Below are 23,074 nucleotides of genomic sequence, written 5' to 3' on the forward strand. Positions count from 1 at the left end.
GATTTACATGGTTGTCAAAACGTCACGCCAGGGTAAACCTGCACGAAACACAGACCTTATTTGAAGTGTTTCTAAAATCCCCCCTGGGAAACATGAATGGTGAAAAACGTTTGGAACCATTTTCCTGTTTGATCGCTAGGTTTTATGGGTATTATAACACCTCCACTGTGGTGCTGTATGGAATATTTTAGTCCATACAGCTGAATCTTCTGTGCCCACAACCTCCCTGCAGAGTACCATGATGATACACTAATGGGAAAAGATTTGACTCTGTTCCTCTGATGCACGTCATAAATGCTGTATACAAGCCCCGTTTGGAGGTAATTAACAATGTGTTGTCAAGGTCAAGGGCGGCCTACAGTACATGAAGTTGTAGCCACAGTAAACGAATCCCTGTGCTCTGGTTCACTGATTCAGAATCAGCTCTGGTTCGGAATAAATCATATGACCTAAATTACAAATATGATGTGTATTTGTAAGGGTACAAGGTCATATATTTTTTCTTTCCTTTTGAAAAAACAAATTAGTCATGTGGTTTAACAGGACAATTGTAGAACCATGCAGCAATGATTACATTACGTAAGAGTGACAAGAAGTACATGTGATATAGTCACCTTCCTAATAATGAGTTGCACCCCCTCTTGCCCTCAGAACAGCCTCAATTCGTCAGGGCATGGACTCTACAAGGTGTCAAAAGCGTTCCACAGGGATGCTGGCCCTTGTTGACTCCAATGAATCTGCACATTCTCACTGCATAAAAGTTGCAGATTAGGACCAGTGCGCGGAGGAGTGCTTGTGTCTGTGTCTGTGTCAGTGTCTTTGTCCTCAACTTGCAGTGGGCAGCTAAGTTTGCTGTCACTCAGTCAGAATGCGCATTAGCGTTTCATGTTTTTTCCCTACACTCGCCCCCCTTGTTAGATATTATGCACATTGATAGTTTGATAGCAAACGTTCTCATCATGTGATTTATCATAGTAGCGTGCAGCAGCATTCTAAATGATCAGACTGAGAACGTGAGGAAAAGTGATTGGACGAAATTATAAAGTGAGTCAACGGAGAAATACAGCTTCCCTCTATCCAATTAGAGCAGCAGGATCAACGTACAGCCAGCTCTTTACAGATAGGCAAACTAGACGGTTGAGTTATTTAGACTACACACATGAGTAACTCAAAGACAGGACAGTATGGCTTATAAACTCTGTGACTGACTGACATGAGATAGAGGGTTGCTGGCATCCGGGAAAAAAAAAAGATTCTGATCAAGGATAATTGCAAAAATTAATCAGTTCGTAATCGCCCATATCCGTAATAATAGTTGTTTTGTCCGACAGCCCAATAGTTGTTTTGTACTTGGCACACCCCAAATGGAAACTGTTGTGTGAAAAACCCAGCAGCTTTGCAGTTCTTGACGCACTCAAACCGGTGCACCTGGCACCTACAACAATACCCAGTTCAAAGGCACTTAAATATTTTGTCTTGCCCGTTCACCCTCTGAATGGCACAATCCATGTCTCAATTGTCTCAAGGATTAAGAATCCTTCTTTAACCTGCCTCTTCCCCTTTATCTACAATGATTGAAGTGGATTTAACCAGTGACATCAATAAGGGATCACAGCTTTCACCTGATCAGTCTATGTCATGGAAAGAGCAGGTGTTCCTAATGATTTGTTCACTCAGTGTATATATATATATATACACTATATATATACAGTGTATATATATATATATATATATATATATACATAAAAGTGTGTGGAAAACTGCTCTTCGAAAATCTCATTCCAAAATCATGGGCATTAATATGGAGTTGGTCTCCCCTTTGCTGCAACAACAGCCTCCATTCATCTGGGAATTCTTTCCACTCGAAGTTGGAACGTTGCTGCGGGGACTTCCTTCCATTCAGCCACAAGAGCATTAGAGCATCTGATGTTGTCAGATTAGGCCTGGCTCACATTCGGCATTCCAATTCATCCCAAAGGTGTTCGATGGGGTTGAGATCAGGGCTCTGTGCAGGCCAGTCAAGTTCTTCTACACCAATCTCAACAAACCATTTCTGTATGGACCTCACTTTGTGCATGGGGGCAATGTCATGCTGAAACAGGAAAGGGCCTTCCCCAAACTGCTGCCACAAAGTTGGAAGCACAGAATCGTCTAGAAAGCCATTGTGTGTTGTAGTGTTAAGATTTCCGTTCACTGGAACTAAGGAGCCTGAACCATGAAAAAAATAATTATTCCTCCACCAAACTTTACAGTTGGCACTATGCATTGGAGCAGGTAGTGTTCTCCTGGCATCAGCCAAACACAGATTTGTCAGTCGGACTGCCAGATGGAGAAGCGTGATTCATCACGCCAGAGAACGCATTTCCCCTGCTCTAGAGTACAATGGAGGCGAGCGTTACACCGCTAGCATGTGGTAGGGTGCATCCTGAAAACTCTGATTCTGTTATACGATACATAACATTATTATAATATGAATATTTTACTTTTCCTCTGTGGTTGATATCATATCATATATGATTAGGAAATTTCAGGTACCCATACTTTCTGCTGAAACTAATCACAAAGCCTAAGCCCTTTAATCACATAGCTTAGGCCTATATGTTTGGAAATAAATCAATATGAGAGAAACATATTACAACATTGATATTACAAACATTATTCTACTAATAACATGCAACTATGCTGGAATAAATATGTAGCTAACAACTATAAATACTTCCTTAAGTAGAGGCATGAATATGAACGGTAGTATTTGTATCTGTGTCAATTCTCTCCACTGTGTCTAACACCCTTCCCTATGACTGTGAAACAGTGATGTGTTTCACACATGGAAATAAGAGAGAAACCCAAAGCAGTTTAATCACAGAGCCCCTGCTGTTCCTAGTTCCAGTTGACAGACAGCAAACTTCTCCCCCTTGCCATTAAAGGACTTGAGACAACAGGAAGAACACAAAAGCTAACACATGCCGACATGTGTAAGCACTCACATCATTGCCACTCCATTGTTTCTTTGACCTGGGTGCATGAACAGAACTGTCCAGAAGTCATTGCTATTTACTGTATGTTTTCCACCCAGTGAAGCCTCCTGTGGTCATGACGTGTCCGTTAAACAGGGATGGGGACTTTGGCTTTTGATGGCATCAACTCCTCCTTCTTGTAGATAACTTTCTTTAACTGGATAATGACAGAGGAGACTGATATTTCACTCTCACTCCATGAGTCACATCAAAGAATCCAACCCCACTCAACACACACACACACACACACACACACACACACACACACACACACACACACACACACACACACACACACACACACACACACACACACACACACACACACACACACACACACACACACACACACACACACACACACACACACACACACAGACACAGATTCTCTTTGCGGAGAGCATTTGACTTGCAAGTGCAGTTTGAGTGATTGTAATCAAAGTTACAATAGCAGAGCTGTAGGAGCCAGGTTATCTCTCCTTGTCCCCTGTGTCCATTTTGAACCTGTGCCTCAGAGGGCAACATGACATTTCCTTCACAGTTATCATTTTGAGCCCCATACGCATGGCAGGGATCAAGCAAACAAACAAACCAAGCAAACAGAGTAAAAGGCACAATGAAGCAATCTGTCACTTCTTCACTCCTTGTCACTGCCAGTTGGAATCCGTGGCTCACAGTGGATGTAGGTAGCAGTCTTCTGTGGGAATGGCCTCCATTGGCATGCAAATGATTTTTATTGCCCAACAAAATCAAAGATTATTACATTCCCCACCGACTGAGGGCCTGGAGTAGCAAACCTCCTTTACCTGTATGTAAGATCTCTCTCTTCCTCTCTCTCCTCCTTCTACTCCCACTACCCATCTCCTTCTGTTTCTCACTCCTGTTTCTCTGCATTCCTTTGTTTCTGTCCCATCGTCTGGATCTTTCCTCATTCTAGCTTTTCTGTCTCTCAATTCTATTCAAAAGGCTTTATTGGCATGGGAAACATATGTTTACATTGCCAAGGCAAGTGGAATAGATCATAAACAAAAGTGAAATAAACAATAAAAAACCAACAGTAAACAAACAGAGACATTTCAAATCTCTCTCTCTCTCTCTCTCTCCTCTCTCTCTCTCTCTCTTTCTGTCTCTCTCTCTCTCTCTTACTGCAATCTCTCCATCCCCCTCAGTCTCTCTGGCTCTTCTGGTAAAAATGCTGTTTGTGGTGTCTTCCCTTGTGACCCACTACAAATGGTTGATTTCACAGGGTTTACCCAGAGGAATTAGAGAGCTGTCTGATGGTCCTGCCTCAGGTGAACTGCATAACATTGAAGTGGACTAAATTAGAGAGGAAAATTCTAACGAAGCTCTACCAGATTAGAACATTTTGTTCTTTGCTGATTAACACTGGTCGGTGATCCTTATTGAACAAGGACACCACATATGAGACAATCAGCACAATGAGCTAAAAACACTTTCTTTAATGCAGTCACACATATTTTTCACATTCTGTTACGTTATAGCCTAATTCTAAAATGGATTAAATCAATTTCCCTTCATCAATCTACACACAATACCACATCATGACAAAGCAAAAAACAACAACAGTTTTTTAGATATTTATTAAAAATTTAAAATGTGTTTACATCAGTATTCAGACCCTTTGCTATGAGACCTGAAATTGAGCTCAGGTACACCTTGTTTCCATTGATCATCCTTGAGATGTTTCTACAACTTGACTGGAGCCCACCTGTGGTAAATTCTGTTAATTGGACATGATTTGGAAAGGCACACACCTGTCTATATAAGTTCCCACAGCTGACAGTGCATGTCAGAGCAAAAACCAAGCCACGAGGTCGAAGGAATAGTCAGAGGAACTTCGAGACAGGATTTCATAGTGGCACAGAGCTGGGGAAGGGTACACAAAAATTCCTCAGGGTTGAAGGTCACCAAGAACATAGTGGTATCCATCATTTTTAAATGAAAGAAGTTTGGAGCCACCAAGACTCCTAAAACCTACAGTTGGCCGCCCAGCCAAACTGAGCAATTGGGGGAGAAGTGCCTTGGTCAAGGAGGTGACCAAGAACCCGATGGTCACTCTGATAGAGCACCAGAGTACCTCTGTGGAGATGGGAGAACCTTCCAGAAGGACAACCATCTCTACAGCACTCCACCGATCAGGCCTTTATAGTAGTGGCCAGATGGAAGCCACTCCTCAGTAAAAGGCATATGACACCCCGCTTGGAGTTTGCCAAAAGGCACCTAAAGGCCTCTAAGACCATGAGAAACAAGATTCTCTGGTCTGATGAAACCAAGGTTGAACTCTCTGGCCTGAATGCCAAGCGTCACGTCTGCAGGAAACCTGGCATCATCCCTACGGTGAACCATGGTGGTGGTAGCATCATGCTGTGGGGATGTTTTTAAGCGGCAGGGACTAAGAGACTAGTCAGGATCGAGCAAAATATGAACGGAGAAAAGAACAGAGAGATCCTTGATGAAAACCTGCTCCAGAGTGCTCAGGACTTCAGACTGGGGTGAACGTTAATCTTCCAAAAGGACAACGACCCTAAGCACACAACCAAGACAACGCAGGAGTGGCTTCGGGACAAGTCTCTGAATGTGTTTGAGTGGCCCAGCCAGAGCCCGGAATTGAACCCAATCGAACATCTCTGCAGAGACCTGAACATAGCTTTGCAGTGATGCTCCCCATTCAACCTGACAGAGCTTGAAAGGATCTGCAGAGAAGAGTGGGAGATACACCCCAAATATAGGTGTGCAAGCTTGTAGCGTCGTACCTAAGAAAACTCAAGGCTGTAATTGCTGCCAAAGGTGCCTGAAAAAGTACTGGGTAAAGGGTCTGAATACTTATGTAAATGTGATATTTCAGTTTTTATTTTTAATACATTTGCAAAAATGTCTAAATGCCTGTTTTTGCTTGGTCATTATAGGGAAGAATTGTGTGTAGATTGATAAAAAAAACCGACTTAATCCATTTAGAATAAGCCTTGTCATGATGTTGACCTCTGGGTTGACCTCTGGGTCCCCCCCCCCCCAGCGGTCAAGGTGGGGGGAAAGGAACCATATTTCGGTAATCCAACCAGTGGAAAATATGCATTGGTACTTAATGAATATGATGCCAGATCAGTTGGCGTCTGAGACATTCTTACTAATGATGGGATGACATAAACTGTATCTTGGAAAGTCTACACATTATAGTTACAAGATTCACATGGAATTGTTGTGCAATTTAAATGTTTAAATATGAAACTATTTGTGAAAAAATGAAATGTAATTTTAGCTTCCAAATGAGAGAATAGGGTTTTCATAAGGTAAAATCTCTGCTCACTCAGTGGCCCCGCCCATGTGAAGAGACATTGTTTATAAACTATGAAACACACCCTTCTCTCCCCTCCTATATAAAGCCCTTGACGAAAATGTAACTGTGTGTTCCGAGGACGAGAGGACGACGGTCTCCACGTTGAAAGGGCTCAGATAATAACCTAACAAAATTTGCATATCATTTCAACGTGAAGATGACGATCAACACGCCGAAAGGATGAATTTTGACTATACTAGCCAGAATATAGCATGAGCTAAAAGTATGGCAACTTGGTATGAACTTTGAACTCTTATTCACTCCAGAAGTGATACCTCCTAGCCATTGAGTTAGCAGCGGCCACTGTAAACGTGGGCTAGGAAAGGATGGATGACGTATCCAGTCTATCACACAACAACGATACTACAACGTATCCAGTTTACCACCAGAGACACTCTTCAAAGGACAAGGAAGATCTCTGTTGGGCAACACGGCCTCTCCATCTACAACCAACCTATTGAAGCACAGCTCAGAGTAAATATTTATTGTATTTTCCTTTTCCAAATGGGCGGTTATTTAAAATGCATAAGATTCTGTATTTACGATAGCATAGCTTCTCCCTTTGTTCTTCAGTCCTCCCGCTCTTTCATTAAAGCCCAACCCCCTTTCTTTGTGTAATCAGCCATCATACAGGTTCCATCCCCCAGGGACGTTTTTGTCACGCCCTGGTCAAAGTATTTTGTGTTTATCTTTATGTATTTGGTCAGGCCAGGGTGTGGCATGGGTTTTTTGTAATTGTGGTGTGTTTGTCTTGGGGTTTTGGTGGTGGTATTGGGATTGTAGCTTAGTGGGTTATCTAGCAAAGTCTATGGCTGTCTGGAGTGGTTCTCAATCAGAGGCAGGTGCTTATCGTTGTCTCTGATTGGGAACCATATTTAGGCAGCCATATTCTTTGAGTTTGTCGTGGGTGATTGTCCTTAGTGTCCTATGTGTACTCTCGGTTAGTTTGCACTAGATAGGCTGTTTCGGTTTCGATTACGTTTATTGTTTTGTGTAGTGTTCGTGTTTCTTTGTTTGATTAAACATGAATCTCAATCGACACGCTGCAGTTTGGTCCGACTCTCCTTCATCACCACTAGAAAACCGTTACAGTTTTCTTGTAGGACATAATTAGTAATCAATGTATGATCCATTCTGTGTTCATGTAATGCTTTGTGATTATTTAGGTATTTAGTAAATAAATAATTAAACCAAAGTTTGTATTGCTGATTCAACTTGTTAGCCAGGGTTCGTGAAGAATTTACAACTTTCAGATGAGACCAAAAACAAGGTGACGATTAAATATTGACTGCTATTGATGTAAAAGATTACTCGGTCTTTAAGAGTTTATTCGGAAGATAACAGCTCTATAAACATTATTTCGAGGTGCCCCGACTTTCTAGTTAATTATTTACCTGATTAGCTTAGTCAGGTAATATTAATTACAGAGAAATTATTTTATAGAATAGCATGTCATATCACTTAATCCGGCATAGCCAAAGACACATCAGCCTATAAAGTAACTAAATGTGGAAAAAGTGAAAAAGGCTGAATACTTTCCAAATGCATTGTAAATAGCTGCCAGATACATGCTCCCCTCTTAAGAAGGACATGGTCAAAATGAAATGTTGCTGCTGTCTCATTTTCCCCCCTTTTATTTAGGGGGGTGATCAGCTTTAATATTGCCGGTACAATTTCACAACAACTGCCTTATATACACAAGTGTAAAGGTATGACTAAGAATATGTACATATCAATGTATGGATGAGCGATGGCAGAACGGCATAGGCAAGATGCAGTAGATAGTGTAGAGTACAGTATATACATATGAGATGAGTAATGTAGGGTATGTAAACATTATATATAGTGACATTGTTTAATGTGACTAGTGATACATTTATTACATACAATTTGTTATTATTAAGTGACTAGAGATTTGAGTCAGTATGTTGGCAGCAGCCACTCAATGTTAGTGATGGCTGTTTAACAGTCTGATGGCCTTGAGATAGAAGCTGTTTTTCAGTGTCTCGGTCCCATGCATCTGTAGTGACCTCGCCTTCTGGATGAAAGCGGAGTGAACAGGCAGTGGCTCGGGTGGTTGTTCTCCTTGATGATCTTTATGGCCTTCCTGTGACATCGGGTGGTGTAGGTGTCCTGGAGGGCAGGTAATTTGCCCCCGGTGATGCGTTGTGCAGACCTCACTACCCTCTGGAGAGCCTTATGGTTGTGGGCGAGCAGTTGCCGTACCAGGCGGTGATACAGCCCGACAGTATGCTCTCGATAGTGCATCTGTAAAAGTTATTGAGTGTTTTGGTGACAAGCCAAATTTCTTCAGCACCCTGAGGTTGAGTAGGCGCTGTTGCGCCTTCTTCACCACGCTGTTTGTGTGGGTGGTCCATTTCAGTTTGTCCGTGATGTGTATGCAGAGGAACTTAAAACTTAAAACTCCATCTGCTGTTTCCTGAAGTCCACGATCATCTCCATTGTTTTTTTGACGTTTATTGTGAGGTTATTTTCCTGACACCACATTCTGAGGGCCCTCACTTCCTCCCTGTAGGCCGTCTCGTCGTTGTTGGTAATCAAGCCTACCACTGTAGTGTCGTCTGCAAACTTGATGATTGAGTTGGAGGCGTGCATGGCCACGCAGTCATGGGTGAACAGGGAGTACAGGAGAGGGCTGAGAACGCAACTTCAAACTCATGTCTTGGCTTTTGCTCTGACATGCACTGTCAGCTGTGGGACCTTATATAGACAGATGTGTGCCTTTTCAAATTATATCCAATCAATTGAATTTACCACAGGTGGACTCCAATGAAGTTCTGTAAACATCTCAAGGACGATCAATGGAAACAGGATATACCTGAGCTCAATTTCGAGTCACATAGCAAATGGTCTTAATACTTATGTAATTAAGATATTTGCAAACATTTCTAAAAGCCTGTTTTTCTTTGTCATTATTGGCTGTTGTGTGTAGATTGATGAGGATATTTTAAAAAACAAAAACAATTTTGGAATAAGACTGGAATGTAAGAAAATGTGGAAAAGGAAAGCGGTCTGAATACTTTCCGAATGCACTGTATATACACTGATATAGATGTTATGGTTCATCCATACTTCGTTGGGCAGATACCTCTATTTCCCAGGTATCTATGGTCTTCTGAGTACACCAGCTGTGTTTATATGAAGGAGAGTCATTAACAATGTCTCACAGTACAATGTCATTAACTACAGCTCTTTTGCCCATGATTTACACCAATGCCAAATGGAGAAAGGCTGGCAGAATGGGGATGTGCTCTCCCGTCAAGACCCCACAGACACACGTACAGGCAGTGCCAGTGTGCAAGGATGCTGTTAGTTACCGTGCCAACAGTATTAAATCTCCCTCACTGTCTCCTGCCTCTCTGTTCTCTGCTGTTTCCAAGGAGACTGGAACATTAGTATTCTAAGGGGGAACTTCAGAGCGGGAGAGGGAGAGGGAGAGGGAGAGGGAGAGGGAGAGGTGAAGGGGAGTTGCCATAGCCCTCTGTGTGAAGGACTTTGAGAAAATTGCTCCCCTCTAAATTGCATTACATACATTATGGGATAGTGAAAAGTTCTCATCGAAACAAACAAAATGTATAGTTATATATAAAATAGAAACATTATATATAATTAAAAAGGTGGAAAACAAACAAACGTGAAAGGTATGCAAGTCATATACGAGTACGGTTCATAACCATTACGAACGTAGTGGGTGCACAACTTGATTTCAGAACACATGACTCATAGGAGTGTGAAAAAGGAAGAAGCTTTCTTACCCATAAACTCAATGCCCAAGTGATCTGCTGTTCCAGTGAGGAGAGGAGAGAAGACATGGACAACAGGGGAGGGAGGGAGAGAGAGAAAGCTATTAGAAACAGTTGCACGTTAGCATCCTGCCACAGCATAAAGTAGCATTGTCTATGACTTGTTGTTTTATGTAAGGAAGATCCAATAGCCCCCTGTATTCACGTCACATAGCGTCAGTAGACACATGCTCTGGGCATAATCCAAGCTGACACAGAGTAGACTGCACCCATAGACTCCGTGACTAATTTCCCATGCTCGAAAAACGCACCATGAATTACACGATTTCTAGTGTATATTACACTCCGTGAAAGATATCAGTGCGTAGTGAGACATCCCGGCAGAAGACTTTTGCCTACATCTCAGTTTACAAAAAGTGGAAGATTGTTTCTGCAGTTTTGACTGTGGAGCTTAGTGGACACACAATTTTGTTGCCATGTATACCGTTGCCTTGTGTAAATGGTTCCCTGAGAATCCATGCAGCACAAACGTACTATTTACATTTATAAGGAAAATGTGTACATTTTAGTCTGTGTGTCATATAGTTTGAACTATGGTGGAAAAATCATCATCACTTAGGACAGTGAGGGGTAGCCCCAGAGAAACATATTGGTATACATGAATAAGTGGCTGAAACACTCCTAACACCAATGGCTTTGCCGCAGTGGAGATGTTATCTATCTCCTGAGCGTACTGTCAGAGGTAAGATTAATTACGCTGCATAGTGGAATACCAAGGGGTCTGGGAGATCTGAGCTTAATCTCATCATTTTAAAGAGCGATGTCATTGCATCATTTCTCAGTCAGCAATCCCGAGACCTCAGCCTCCCTTCTAGAGATCTCCCTTCAATACACAGTGATATGGAGAGTAAACGCAACAGAATGAGTATTCTATGAAAACGCTGTTGATGTATTGTACCTGTGAATAGAGAGAAAAGGAAAGCTGTACTGCAGGCCTACCTGGATATGCTGTACTTTATATATATTTTTATTATAGTTATTCATGATGTCTTGTCATTGCCTTTCATCTTCAGATTAATTTTGAAAATAACAAATGTGTACAGCAACATCTATCTAAATCCAGAGGTGTGGCAGTAAGGCAACATCACAGCATAAAAGAGCATCACTAATTATAACGAGACAAGCTATTTAATATTGACAGCACAACCAGATGGCGTCCTGGTGCCGTTCACCCAGTTGGAACTGAACTCAGATCTGTAGAACATATTGTACCAATCTAAACCTAAAAATGGAACTCCTGTGTCTCATCGCTGCACTGCAACAGTGCGGGAAGGCCATCATATAAGAGTGATCCTACACATAGAATAGCAACACAAAGAAAAATAAAATCTATATTTTTCACTGGAGAGTCGTTGGCAGAACAAAAGTTCAATTTGTTATTCAGCTGGAGGTGACATTTGCGAATGCCATCTCCCCTGTACCAGTGTGGGCTGGCCGACGCAGAGCCCTAGGTAGAACAATATGGCAGTGTGTACATAGGTCAGGGGAGGCTGCTGAGGAGAGTACGACTCATAATAATGTCTGGAACGGAATAAATGGCATGGTATAGAACTCATGGCAACCATGTGTTTGATACCATTCTATTCACTCCATTCCAGCCATTATTATGAGCCATCCTCCCCTCAGCAGCCTCCTCTGACATAGGTGGCTGCTCCCTGATGTCTCTGTGTGATTGTGGCCAGACGGAGAGGCAGGTGCAGCCAGTGGGGTACCTGTGACCTGCCGGTCATCCTACTTCCCTTCCACCCCACACCTCCCTGAAGAACACTCAACATGCCAACATAGCCCCTCCACCTGTCTGCAGGTAAATGCGTAAAGAGGCAAAAACTACTAAAATAGCCCAGAAAAGACCACAAAAAAATGCAGACTCCCTAAAGCTGCTCTCCCTGGAAAAAGCCCCTTGTGTCGGTTGGCTGACATGTTGTTGGTTAGCTGACATGTTGTCCCACGGTGCCTCTGCCGTTGCCTCGTTATTCATGGTATTGCCTCCACACCCACCAACGTATCAAAGGTAGTTGGTTAAGGCTATTCTGGAGCCTTATGTGAGACTTTGTGAGTCTTTGTGAGTTTGTGGTGAAAGAATGCTGACGCACATGCCAGTATAGAGAGAAAGAAAAACATCCAGAAGTCACCAGTCTCTTTGAATATGCAGTTCACTCTAACTGATGACTATAATTGTCCTTCAATGTCAATGGTTTCAATACAAAGTCAGTCATTCTAACTGCAAGGCTTTGGAAAGGCATTCTAAGTTCTTCACCTGAACTGTAGTAAAAAACAAAAGGGGGAAAAAAGACCTTCTCAGAGACTACACTTCTGGTTGGCTGACATGTTGTCCCATGATCATGTCACTGCCTCCTCACACACCCAGGTATCCAAACAAGCCTGTCAAGGCCAAGCCTTTGTGAGTCCCCCAGTGGTAAAAGAATGCTGCCATACTGTACATATAAAGAAAATTACATTTTTTCAGCAGTAACTTACCAGTTTCTTTGAATTGGCAATTCACTGTAACTATTGACTTTAATCATCTTCTAATGCAGGGGTTTTCAAAACTCTCCTCAGTGACTCCCAGCCATTCCATGTATTTGAACAATTTCAGAGCTAGCACAATGTATTTAACATAGCCTTAGATGAGGTGAATCAGGTGAGCTAGTTCAGGGATAACACAAAACTGTGAAATATCTGGGGTACCCGAGGAGATAGAACATCTCTGTCTACCTGCAAGACCTGTGTAAAGGTGTTCAAAGTTTGGAACTGTAGTTGAGTATAGCAAACAAGGGGAACAAACAAAAATACTATCTCTTAGATTACATACTGTAGGTAACTGTGAATTACTGTGGTGCCCTGTACTGATAGATGAGACTCCATGGTTATTTCAACAACTGTACTTGATCATTCCGGAAGCTGACCCTCAGTTGCTGTTGGTGAGAGAAGTGAACTGCTACTGTCACAACTACTCTGGTTGAGATATCAGGTGAGGCATTGCCCTTGTCTGGCTACCCAAACTCCTTGCTCCGGTCAAACGCTATGCCACGCCCACGGACGTTAGTTTGTTCTCCGCAATGAGTCTAGGTCTGAGGACATTTCCAACGATTTTTAGAATGGAAATTCATTCTAGACCGTCTTATTAGTCCCAGAAACCAATGGGTTGGGCAAGAGACACGTGGGTAAAGTGGCATTTAGAAAATGTCTCATTCCTCATTCCTCAAACTCCATTTTCAAAGTGTGCTGTTCCTGGGAAGTTGTGTTTTACTTTTGAGAGGTCAATACATTTTCTGGCTGTCAGTTAAACAGTTTTTCTACGTTTATAATGGTGCAATAAGAGAGGGAAAACTCCAGCCCTGACTCTCTTATTGTGTGTGACACCATGAATTACTGTATCAATGTGCTGAGGGATCGCATCATGTTCAGAGTTTGAGAATACAAATGGTACTGGTATATGGCTTTGGAAATAAAACAGAATATGACATTATTTATTTCCAATTTAAGTGTTCTCATTTCTTTTTGTGCAAAAATCAATGTCTTGACGGATAGTCACCTCCTATGAGCTGAAGAGATTTGAATTGATACGTGATCGGTTTATGGTGTGCCTCTCTGAGGTACAGTATAGTAAAAAATTATCTTCCGAGATTAAAGATTGATAGAAAAGATAAAAGATACACACTGGCTTTGACTCTTTCTCTTTTACACACACATATCCATTCTCTCCCTCTGTCACTGTGTGGACACTCTCCCTCTGTCTCCATGGACACTCAGCCATTTTGCTGGCCGTTAAGGCTAGCTGTCCTTCAGTGTTGTGACACCTGGAGGCTAGCATGTCCTTGGATTCAGCCCTCTGTCTCCCTCTCTTTCACTGTTGTGTCTGGAGGTTTTGCTATGGGAACCAGGTCCACCTGAGACATCTTGTCCTGCGAGAGACTGTCTGATGCCCGTTTCCCAATTCATAAATAAGGCAAACCCTGAACCAGGCTTTGAGCTCTACAGTATGTACTGTACAGTGTGTCCAAATCCTTTGAAACTTCAGTCACATTTTGGCCCAGGTGTGTAGGCAATTCAAAGTACTGTGAGTCTAGAGTTAGTTGCTGGTGAGTTTTAAGATGAAGTCTATGACCCTGAGAGCCACAACCACCCTCCACAAACACACTCTCTTCCGAAACCCTCATCCATTTGAAAACTAACAAAATGGCAGCCCTAATCATCTTAGTTTCCCAGTGTAACAGCCGCATTTCCCCTCAGGTTAATGGATAGATGATCCTGTGTTAAAGGATGTGAGTGAGTCAGGAGAAGAATCTGCAGTTTCATAGCTAATCTCATGCTATTGCACATTTTGCCATGAGGCTGAGAGAAAATGTTTCTGTTTCAACGCTTATTTCCTGCAATTCTACACATATTGTCATTGGGCAGAGAAAGAAAAATCTCAGTTTCATATAGTAGCTAATCTCATTCTATTCACATTTTGCCATGAGGCTGAGTGAAAATGTTTCTGTTTTAACACTAATTTCTTACAAATCTATATTGTCATTGGGCAGAGAGAAACATTGCAGTTTTATAGCTGATGTCATGCTATTCTGCACATTTTGCAATGAGGCTGAGAGAATTTAGAACATTTAAAGCAAATTCTGTGCTGTTCTCCACATCTTGCCACGAGGCTCAGAGAAAAGGTAGCAGTTTTACTGCTAACTTCCTATAATTCTAAACATTTCTGCCATGGCTTATGACATGTTCATATGCTTTCTGAAAGGGGGGGGAGTTAGGGGTCCCCAGAGAATTTTCGCCCCCACCGCCTTGATGCGGGGGCGTGTGGTACGTTTTTATGTCTCTGTGTGCAGTTTGAAGGAAGTTGCTAATTCGCATAAGTGCAATTGGTAGCTAGTGTTAGCCCTATAACTGGAAGTCTATGGTAACTGTTAACATTTAGTTGATATCTTAGACTTCCAGTCATTGTGCTAACACTTGTTAGCAAAACTACCTCTAACTTCCTTCATACTGGATGCAGATACATAAAAATGGTATCCATGAGTTCAAGTAGATAGGAAGTAGATAAAGTGCTTAATTACCAAAATCCCAAAGTATCCCATTAATGAAAATATTGACGCAAAAATCATAAAAAGAGGGGAAAAGTGTGTTTTTTGTGTGTGATTTTTCTCATGATTTGCCAACTCGTCCACAATTTCTCTGTCCTTCACATTAAACTCGCCAGATTGTAGTCCTAAAATCTGTGAATGGGTTACCTCTGGTTCGTTAAGCCACCCAAAGGAAAAAATAGGGTTTTGGAATAAACGCTGAAAATAAGTTAACACAGGTTTAGGATATCTTATACGTTTTGTTCTATGAGATAATAGCAGTCAGTTATAAAAGTAAAATTCACAAAAAGTGACGTTAGGTGATGAAGATTATGTCATAGAACAAAACTAAAAAGATCTCATAAGCCTGTGTTTACCACAGACCTTATTTTCAGCATTTATCCAAAAACTCTACAAAAACGGCATTCTCTGTGCATGTCTTGACCAGTCACGTTCACAGAAATTGCAGGTTGTGCGGGCTGGGAACATCCAAGGATGTATATAAACCTCTCTCCCGACAGACACAAGCAAAAATCTCTTTACATAAATGTTGTAGCACGCTACACCTAAACATTATCAAATTGACATGTATTTGTCGCCAGGTGTTAAAAGCGCGTAGCGTTATTCATTTATATCCACTAGATGGCACTGTCGCTTTAAGAGATCCATAAATAAGGTGTGCAAGCGGTTATGCGATTGTGCATGCGCAGTGAGAGCAAGCAATTACACTGGAGAGCTGTTGGAATCCATCGTGGGTCCAACATTACTTTAGATGGGTAATAATACTTTTTATCTTACTCTTGTACCAGAATATATCATATTTTGCATAATCTGCAGTGTATAAGAGTTTATTTTGTAATATTTATGCCAGATGGTCATGTTAGCCTGTTGATACTTTCAGGTTGACATGAGGATGTTAGCTTCTTGCTAGCTGAATACAAGTGCTCTCAGAACCACGTTGTGGAGTTGATGATAACATTATTTGAAGCCTGAGTAATTATCAGAATTACATTCTATTTCTTGTAATGCTTCAGGGTGTTGTATTTTGTAACATTTTTGAATTGTAACTTATCTGTTGATATGACATTTCCCCCAGTGCTGTATGGGTGAGATGAGGACCTACTGTTCTATGTGGGGTTAGGGTATCACGTGGACAGTGGTTTTGTAACTATTCATATTGTTTTATGACTAAATGTATTTTTGTTTTTCATGCAGAATGTCATTTTATTTATGGACACCTTGTACCCAGATATTTTAAATATTATAAAGTCCATTCTAATTGTGAACATTGTGGTCTCTGTATTTTATTGTGTTTTTCAATTGGAAGCAGAGCCACTACCGTTTATGCATATCACTTTTCACGTATTGTACTCAGATTATGTTTATGCACTTTACTAACATATTTATTTCATTTGATTGTGATTTAGACTGCACTTTACTTTATGGTGACTTCATCTTGTGGTGATATCCCTTCTACATTATCCTATTTTAAATGTAATTTCGACAGAATAAACAACCCCACATTAGTTTGTGTCCTGTGCTGGGTTTACTTTTGCCAGGCTACACATTTAATGGAAACTAGATGATTTTTCAGTCTGATCAACTGTTGACTACTAAGAACTAGAGGTCGACCGATTATGATTTTTCAACGCCGATACCGATTATTGGAGGCCCAAAAAAGCCGATACCGATTAATGGGCCGATTTTTAGAAACAAATGTATTTATTTGTAATAATGACAATTACAACAATACTGAATGAACACTTATTTTAACTTTATAATACATCAATAAAAACAATTCAGCCTCAAGTAAATAATGAAACATGTTTAATTTGGTTTAAATAATGCAAAAACAAAGTGTTGGAGAAGAAAGTAAAAGTGCAATATGTGCTATGTAAGAAAACTAACATTTCAGTTCCTTGCTCAGAACATGAGAACATATGAAAGCTGGTGGTTCCTTTTAACATGAGTCTTAAATATTCCCAGGTAAGACGTTTTAGGTTGTAGTTATTATAGGAATTATAGGACTATTTCCCTCTATACCATTTGTATTTCATTAACCTTTGACTATTGGATGTTCTTATAGGCACTTTAGTATTGCCAGTGTAACAGTATAGCTTCCGTCCCTCTCCTCGCTCTTCCCTGGGCTCGAACCAGCAAGACAATGACAATTAGCGCGTGCTAACTAGCTAGCCATTTCACTTCGGTTACACGAGCCTCATCTCGGGAGTTGACAGGCTTGAAGTCATAAACAGCGCAATGCTTGATGCACAACGAAGAGCTGCTGGCAAAACGCACTAAAGTGCTGTTTGAATGAATGTTTACGCGCCTGCTTCTGCCTACCACTGCTCAGTCAGATTACATGCAACGCAGGACACGCTAGATAATATCTAGCAATATCATCAACCATGTGTAGTTAACTAGTGATTATGATTGATTGTTTTTTATAAGATAAGTTTAATGCTAGCGAGCAATTTACCTTGGCTTACTGCATTCGCATAACAGGCAGTCTCCTTGTGGAGTGCAACGAGAGAGAGGCAGGTCGTTATTGCGTTGGACTAGTTAACTGTAAGTTTGGAAGGTTGGATCCCCCGAGCTGACAAGGTGAAAATCTCTCGTTCTGCCCCTGAACAAGGCAGTTAACCCACTGTTCCTAGGCCGTCATTGAAAATAAGAATGTGTTCTTAACTGACTTGCCTAGTTAAATAAAGGTATAAAAATAAAAATAAATTGAATCGGCAAATCGGCGCCCAAAATTATCGATTTCCGATTGTTATGAAAACTTGAAATCGGCCCCAATTAATCCGCCATTCCGATTAATCGGTCGACCTCTACTAAGAACAGCAGCTGCATACAGTCTCCTAACCCTAACCCTGTCCCTGTTGCCAGGGTACATGAAGCGGTAACGTTGTGTCTTCATAGTCCATTTGTTTGTGTTAGAAGAAAATAATGGGATCACATTTGTTTTATATTCAAACTTGGGCTGACTAGGCTACCAAAATGATTAACTGGAATGAATTAATAAACACAATAGCTGACATAGACTGGGTATTTTTTTTATTAGGCTTATAGTTGCATTTGGCAAGCCCACACAATGCAAACCTGCATAAAGCAAGCTCAGCTCTTTGAGTGCTAGCTATTGTCCAATCATGTTGCTTTCTCTCTGTCTGTGTATAGGTGACCCCCTCAGTCCTTCTTTAACACATATGAACAAGTACAAGGTTGCTGCAATTGGACAGGGTTTTCATCCTCCCCGAGGCCAGGAGTTTGTTTAAAAACATGTGACCTGATTAGAATAATTCTGGTCCCATCATAGGCCATATCTGGTTAGGTAACCAGATCAGGGAAAACTACGGGCCCCAGGATCAAATAAAATAGTTTGCCCCACCACTCTGGAACCTGTGGTGCCACCTCTTGTTGAAGACAGAAGGACAGAATGGTTGACTCCACTCTCCTGTGTGGTTGTGTCTCTGTGAAAGGCTCACACCTTCCAATCAGAAGTGTCATGCTGCGATACTGACTCAGCGCACTGTAGCTGGAAATAAGATAGTAATGACTAACTGTCACACTTAACCACCACTCAAGCAAAATATGCACACAATGTAGCTACATCAGTTTTCTACACCATGTGCTGTGCTTTAATACGCTGTTGTTTGAGATGACATCAACTCTGAAGGGAATCATGGTAGCCAGACATGATTGGGACCACACATAGGCAGGCATGCATGTCCACACAGGGTGAGTTTGGGGAGGCGTGTGTTGGGGTACAGCAGTTTGGTGATGGGGACAGGAGGGAAAGGAGTGGGTCTATCCCTCTGACAGATGGCCCAGCAGAGGCACTGATCACTCTTTACTCTCCAACATGATGCACTGTTAAGTTTTAAACGTTCTGCATTCTTATTCAAAATTACAGTATCTGGTAGAGCATTAATTGTACTTAATTGTGTACTTATACACAAGCTGCCCCATGCTACAGAAACAGGAGAGTTTGGACTCAGACAAGGCTACTACTTAGATATGAAGCGATACATTTGACATAGATTGTTATTAGTAAGTTGTGGACCTCTGAATGCTTGGCTATGAAAAGCCAACTGACATCTACTCCTGAGATGTTGAACAGCTGCATCCTCAATAACCACTGTGGTTATTATTTGACCCTACTGCACTCTTATAATCTCCTACCGGAACAGCTAGAAGAGGACTGGCCTCCCTTCAGAGCTTGGTTCCTCTCTAGGTTTTGTCCTAGGTTCCTGCCTTTCCAGGACATTTTTTATAGCCGCTTGCTCTTTGGGCTTTTAGGCTGGGTATCTGTATAGCACTTTGTGACAACTGCTGATGTAAAAAGGGCTTTATAAAATACATTTTATTGATTAAAATTGTATGGATTGTTCACTGACAATAGATTTCGTGCTGGCCACATGTGGCACAACTGCTCTATTTCCTATGATAGACTATAGGTAGAGGGAATCAAGACTATTTTGTCTGAATGAGATACTTTTACAACTCTAGGATGGACGTATTCAATCGTCTTTTTCTTTTGCCAAATGAGTTTGCTAATGTGGCTATTGGTACTATTGATGGTAATAATTACGGTATAAATGACCATAGCAGAAGTGATGAAACTAAATGTCTGTCTTTATGTGTTCATCATTTAATAATTAGTTATATTAATTAATTCAAGTTAAATGAATAAATTACAATACATATTGTGTGCTTTGTGTGCAAATACAGGCACACACACACAACCCTGACTGTCTTTAATCACCCACATTCCATTAATCAGCTAGTTTCTGTACTGCTGAGGTCCTGAGCAAGCACTGTACAAATATAGCATTTGAAAAGAGGGGCCCAGTAGCATAGGAGGTAAGGAGGCCTCACGTAGCCTTACCTCCAAAATCACATTGTTGTCACACCTGGTTCTCCATGAGGCTAGACATCCTGGTCTCATAGACTAGATGTAACATAGTAAACCTGTTCTCTTTACTATGCTATGTCTACCTATGCTATGTCTACCCATTTACTATGCTATGTCTACCCATGAGTCCAGGTACGACTAGAGGTATAGTAGCACTGTCTCTGAGTGTACTACCCTAACCCACCACACCCCCACTCTCCTGAGACCAAATAGAAAAACTGGTATTGGATTCTCATCCATTTGCAATATGGGAATAAACAGTGGCGCTGACCCAGCACTTTTGAGTTAATGAGCTCCTTTGGTACAGAATCCCAATCCCATGTAGTCTCCATCACTTTTGAGTTAATGAGCTCCTTTGCTACAGAATCCCAATCCCATGTAGTCTCCATCACTTTTGAGTTAATGAGCTCCTTTGCTACAGAATCCCAATCCCATGTAGTCTCAATCACTTTTGCAGTCTCTTTTAGCTACAGCAGATAAGGCTACAGAGAGGCGGGCATTTTGAAGTCTGTGCTGCTTTGTGACTGGCTGAGGAGAGGAGCAGGAGTGTATAGAGCCCACTGAGACTGGTGTCTGTGATTGGGATCTGCCCCCAGCTACAACCATGCACTAAGCCTCTGCTACCACTTACACACACAAAGTGTCAATCCCACTGGCACAGCTAGATTGTCGCTCTGTGTTACTGTGTTTGAAGTGGTAAGTTAATGGCAATGAATGTGCATTCTCAATACTCAGCTAGAGGCATTTCTTTCCCATCATCTTGACTTGTTTCCATGAATACCCATACAATCACATTTTTAGTTGGTGTAATCAAAAGTCTGAATTAATTAGCCTCCTACTTTACCAATCTGCTTTTTCTGCAATTCAGAGAACAGGATATTCACTGCATCACTACCATACCACCTTTATAACCACAACTACATGTACTGTAAGGTGGGAAGTAATATTTACCAGTAATAATACAATACACCTGACCTTGGTTGTACTTGAAGGCAGTATAGTGAAGCAGGTAAGGAAGGAGGGCCTGTCTTCCTCTGGAGTAAGTAAGATGTACTGACTGCTCTTATTAAGCCTATGCTCTACACCTTTGTATCTGTACCAACAAATGTCAAATAAAGGGTGGTAAATTTGAGGGGTCTACCAGTGGATTCAGAGTAAATCACACAGCCCTTGCAGCAATAAAGCAACACACGCACGCAAAGGCGCACACACACACACACACACAGTAGTGTGCTGATCCCTGTGACCATATCTGCAAAGGTATAGTCAGGGGCAGATTGGCCATCTGGCAATTCTGGCAAATGCCAGATGGGCTGGACCATATTTTAAGTTGGGTGGGCTTGTTGAAATTGACACACACACAAAATATATATTTTTATATAAAAAATAGATGTTTACATGGCTTACACCCATACTGAGGTCACACAAACTCATATTCAAAGTCAAATGTGGCATCAGCAAAAAGACCTGCTCCAACTCAGTCATTAGACAGCCAAGATCATGGATCATTAAAATTGGCACCAGTGCCTATAAACGTACAAAGAACACATTCTACGATGTCGTCTCACTCAAAACTTCATATTTTTTGGGGCAGATAAAAATAGCATTATCCTCATGATTCCTGTACTGAAAGTGTCTGCCCTGCTCCTGTGCATGATTCCCTGGGGCTTGCTGCATTTGGTTCATATAACATTTGAAAATGCAGTTGCGGGAAAAGCAGTTTAGGAAGCTTTGTCCCCTTGTCCCTGACGAAGAGAGGAGGGTCTCCGCTTTCTGTAGGTATAATGTTTATATCTCAACTCTCAATATTCAACTCAATAGCAACTATTTTACAAACAAGATATTTGATAAGTCTTTGCGATATGTGCACCAGACATTGCTAGGGCATAGGCCTTCTCGTGGGTAGAAGCCTTCAACTGCAACATTTCTTTAGGACATTACATTTACTGTTGGATGAATACATGGCTACTAGCAGTGGGTATTATGTTTCGAATTTGCGATCAAGTTAATGTGTTTTGAGTTTCCTTTTTCTCAGGTATTGAACCCCAAATTAATTAGCCTATGATATTAGTGCACATAAAAATATAGGCCTATGTATATAATTATTGAAGCCAAAAAATAATTTGACAGTAAAATATAGCAGCTATAGTCTAACTGTCAAGACAAAATTCATGACAATCAATGGAATAGCTTGCACATCAAAATATCTTGAATCATGCATTCCTGCTTGGACAGGTTAGATGAAAAAACGTATTTCTTGAGTCTATTTATTACACTTCTTAATAAAGCACTATGAATTAATAAAACACTATGAAGCACTATGATTCAGTCAGGGAACACATATGACAGGCACTAATCTAACACATGTCGTTAGCTTGGCTTTTATAACGTACAAGGCTCAGACAGACAGGCGGGCAGGCGGGCAGGCGGGCGGGCGGCCCAGTGGTGAGTTGTATCTCCAGTGGTGTTTTTACATATTGAATTTGTTTTAAACATAAGCTGATTTAAAAAAGAGGAGGAGGACAATGTCTCGCCAGTCACTGGTACAGAAATGGTTGCGAAACGCTGTACTGTAATGCCAATGATGTGTGTCAGCACTACTGCCTGTGTCTAAGTGCGGGGATATGGTGTGTGTGTATGGCTGGTAGCCTACTGGGGGGGATAAAATGCATGGGCTGAATTCTTGTCCCAGTATGCCCCTGGGTGCAGTAATGGAAAAACGTGATGGATGTCTCCAGAAAGCCCTGGCACACTCCTCTTGGCTCCAATCCAATTCCAAATACTTGTGTCCTGAGCTCAACGTACAACCTGATCTTTATGACAAATGGCTTTTTAGAGGGCCTTTTACAACATTGCTCCGTTTCTCCAAATAAAAACATGAATACTGAAATAAAATTAAATAC

At 41.4% G+C, this 23,074-nt stretch overlaps 1 protein-coding gene across 2 annotated transcripts in view; it reads right to left on the minus strand.

The window, feature by feature from the left end:
- LOC112253118 (pro-neuregulin-3, membrane-bound isoform) overlaps positions 1–23,074 on the minus strand; it is a 394,019-nt gene that overhangs the window by 34,780 nt on the left and 336,165 nt on the right. For both annotated transcript variants that reach the window (XM_042323631.1, XM_024425051.2), the window contains one exon: positions 10,149–10,175. In XM_042323631.1, coding sequence (XP_042179565.1) covers positions 10,149–10,175 — 27 coding nt within the window. The remainder of the gene's footprint in view (positions 1–10,148; positions 10,176–23,074) is intronic.

The sequence above is a fragment of the Oncorhynchus tshawytscha genome, linkage group LG06 (genome assembly GCF_018296145.1).
Source record: "Oncorhynchus tshawytscha isolate Ot180627B linkage group LG06, Otsh_v2.0, whole genome shotgun sequence".
In the NCBI taxonomy this organism is placed as follows: Eukaryota; Metazoa; Chordata; class Actinopteri; order Salmoniformes; family Salmonidae; genus Oncorhynchus; species Oncorhynchus tshawytscha.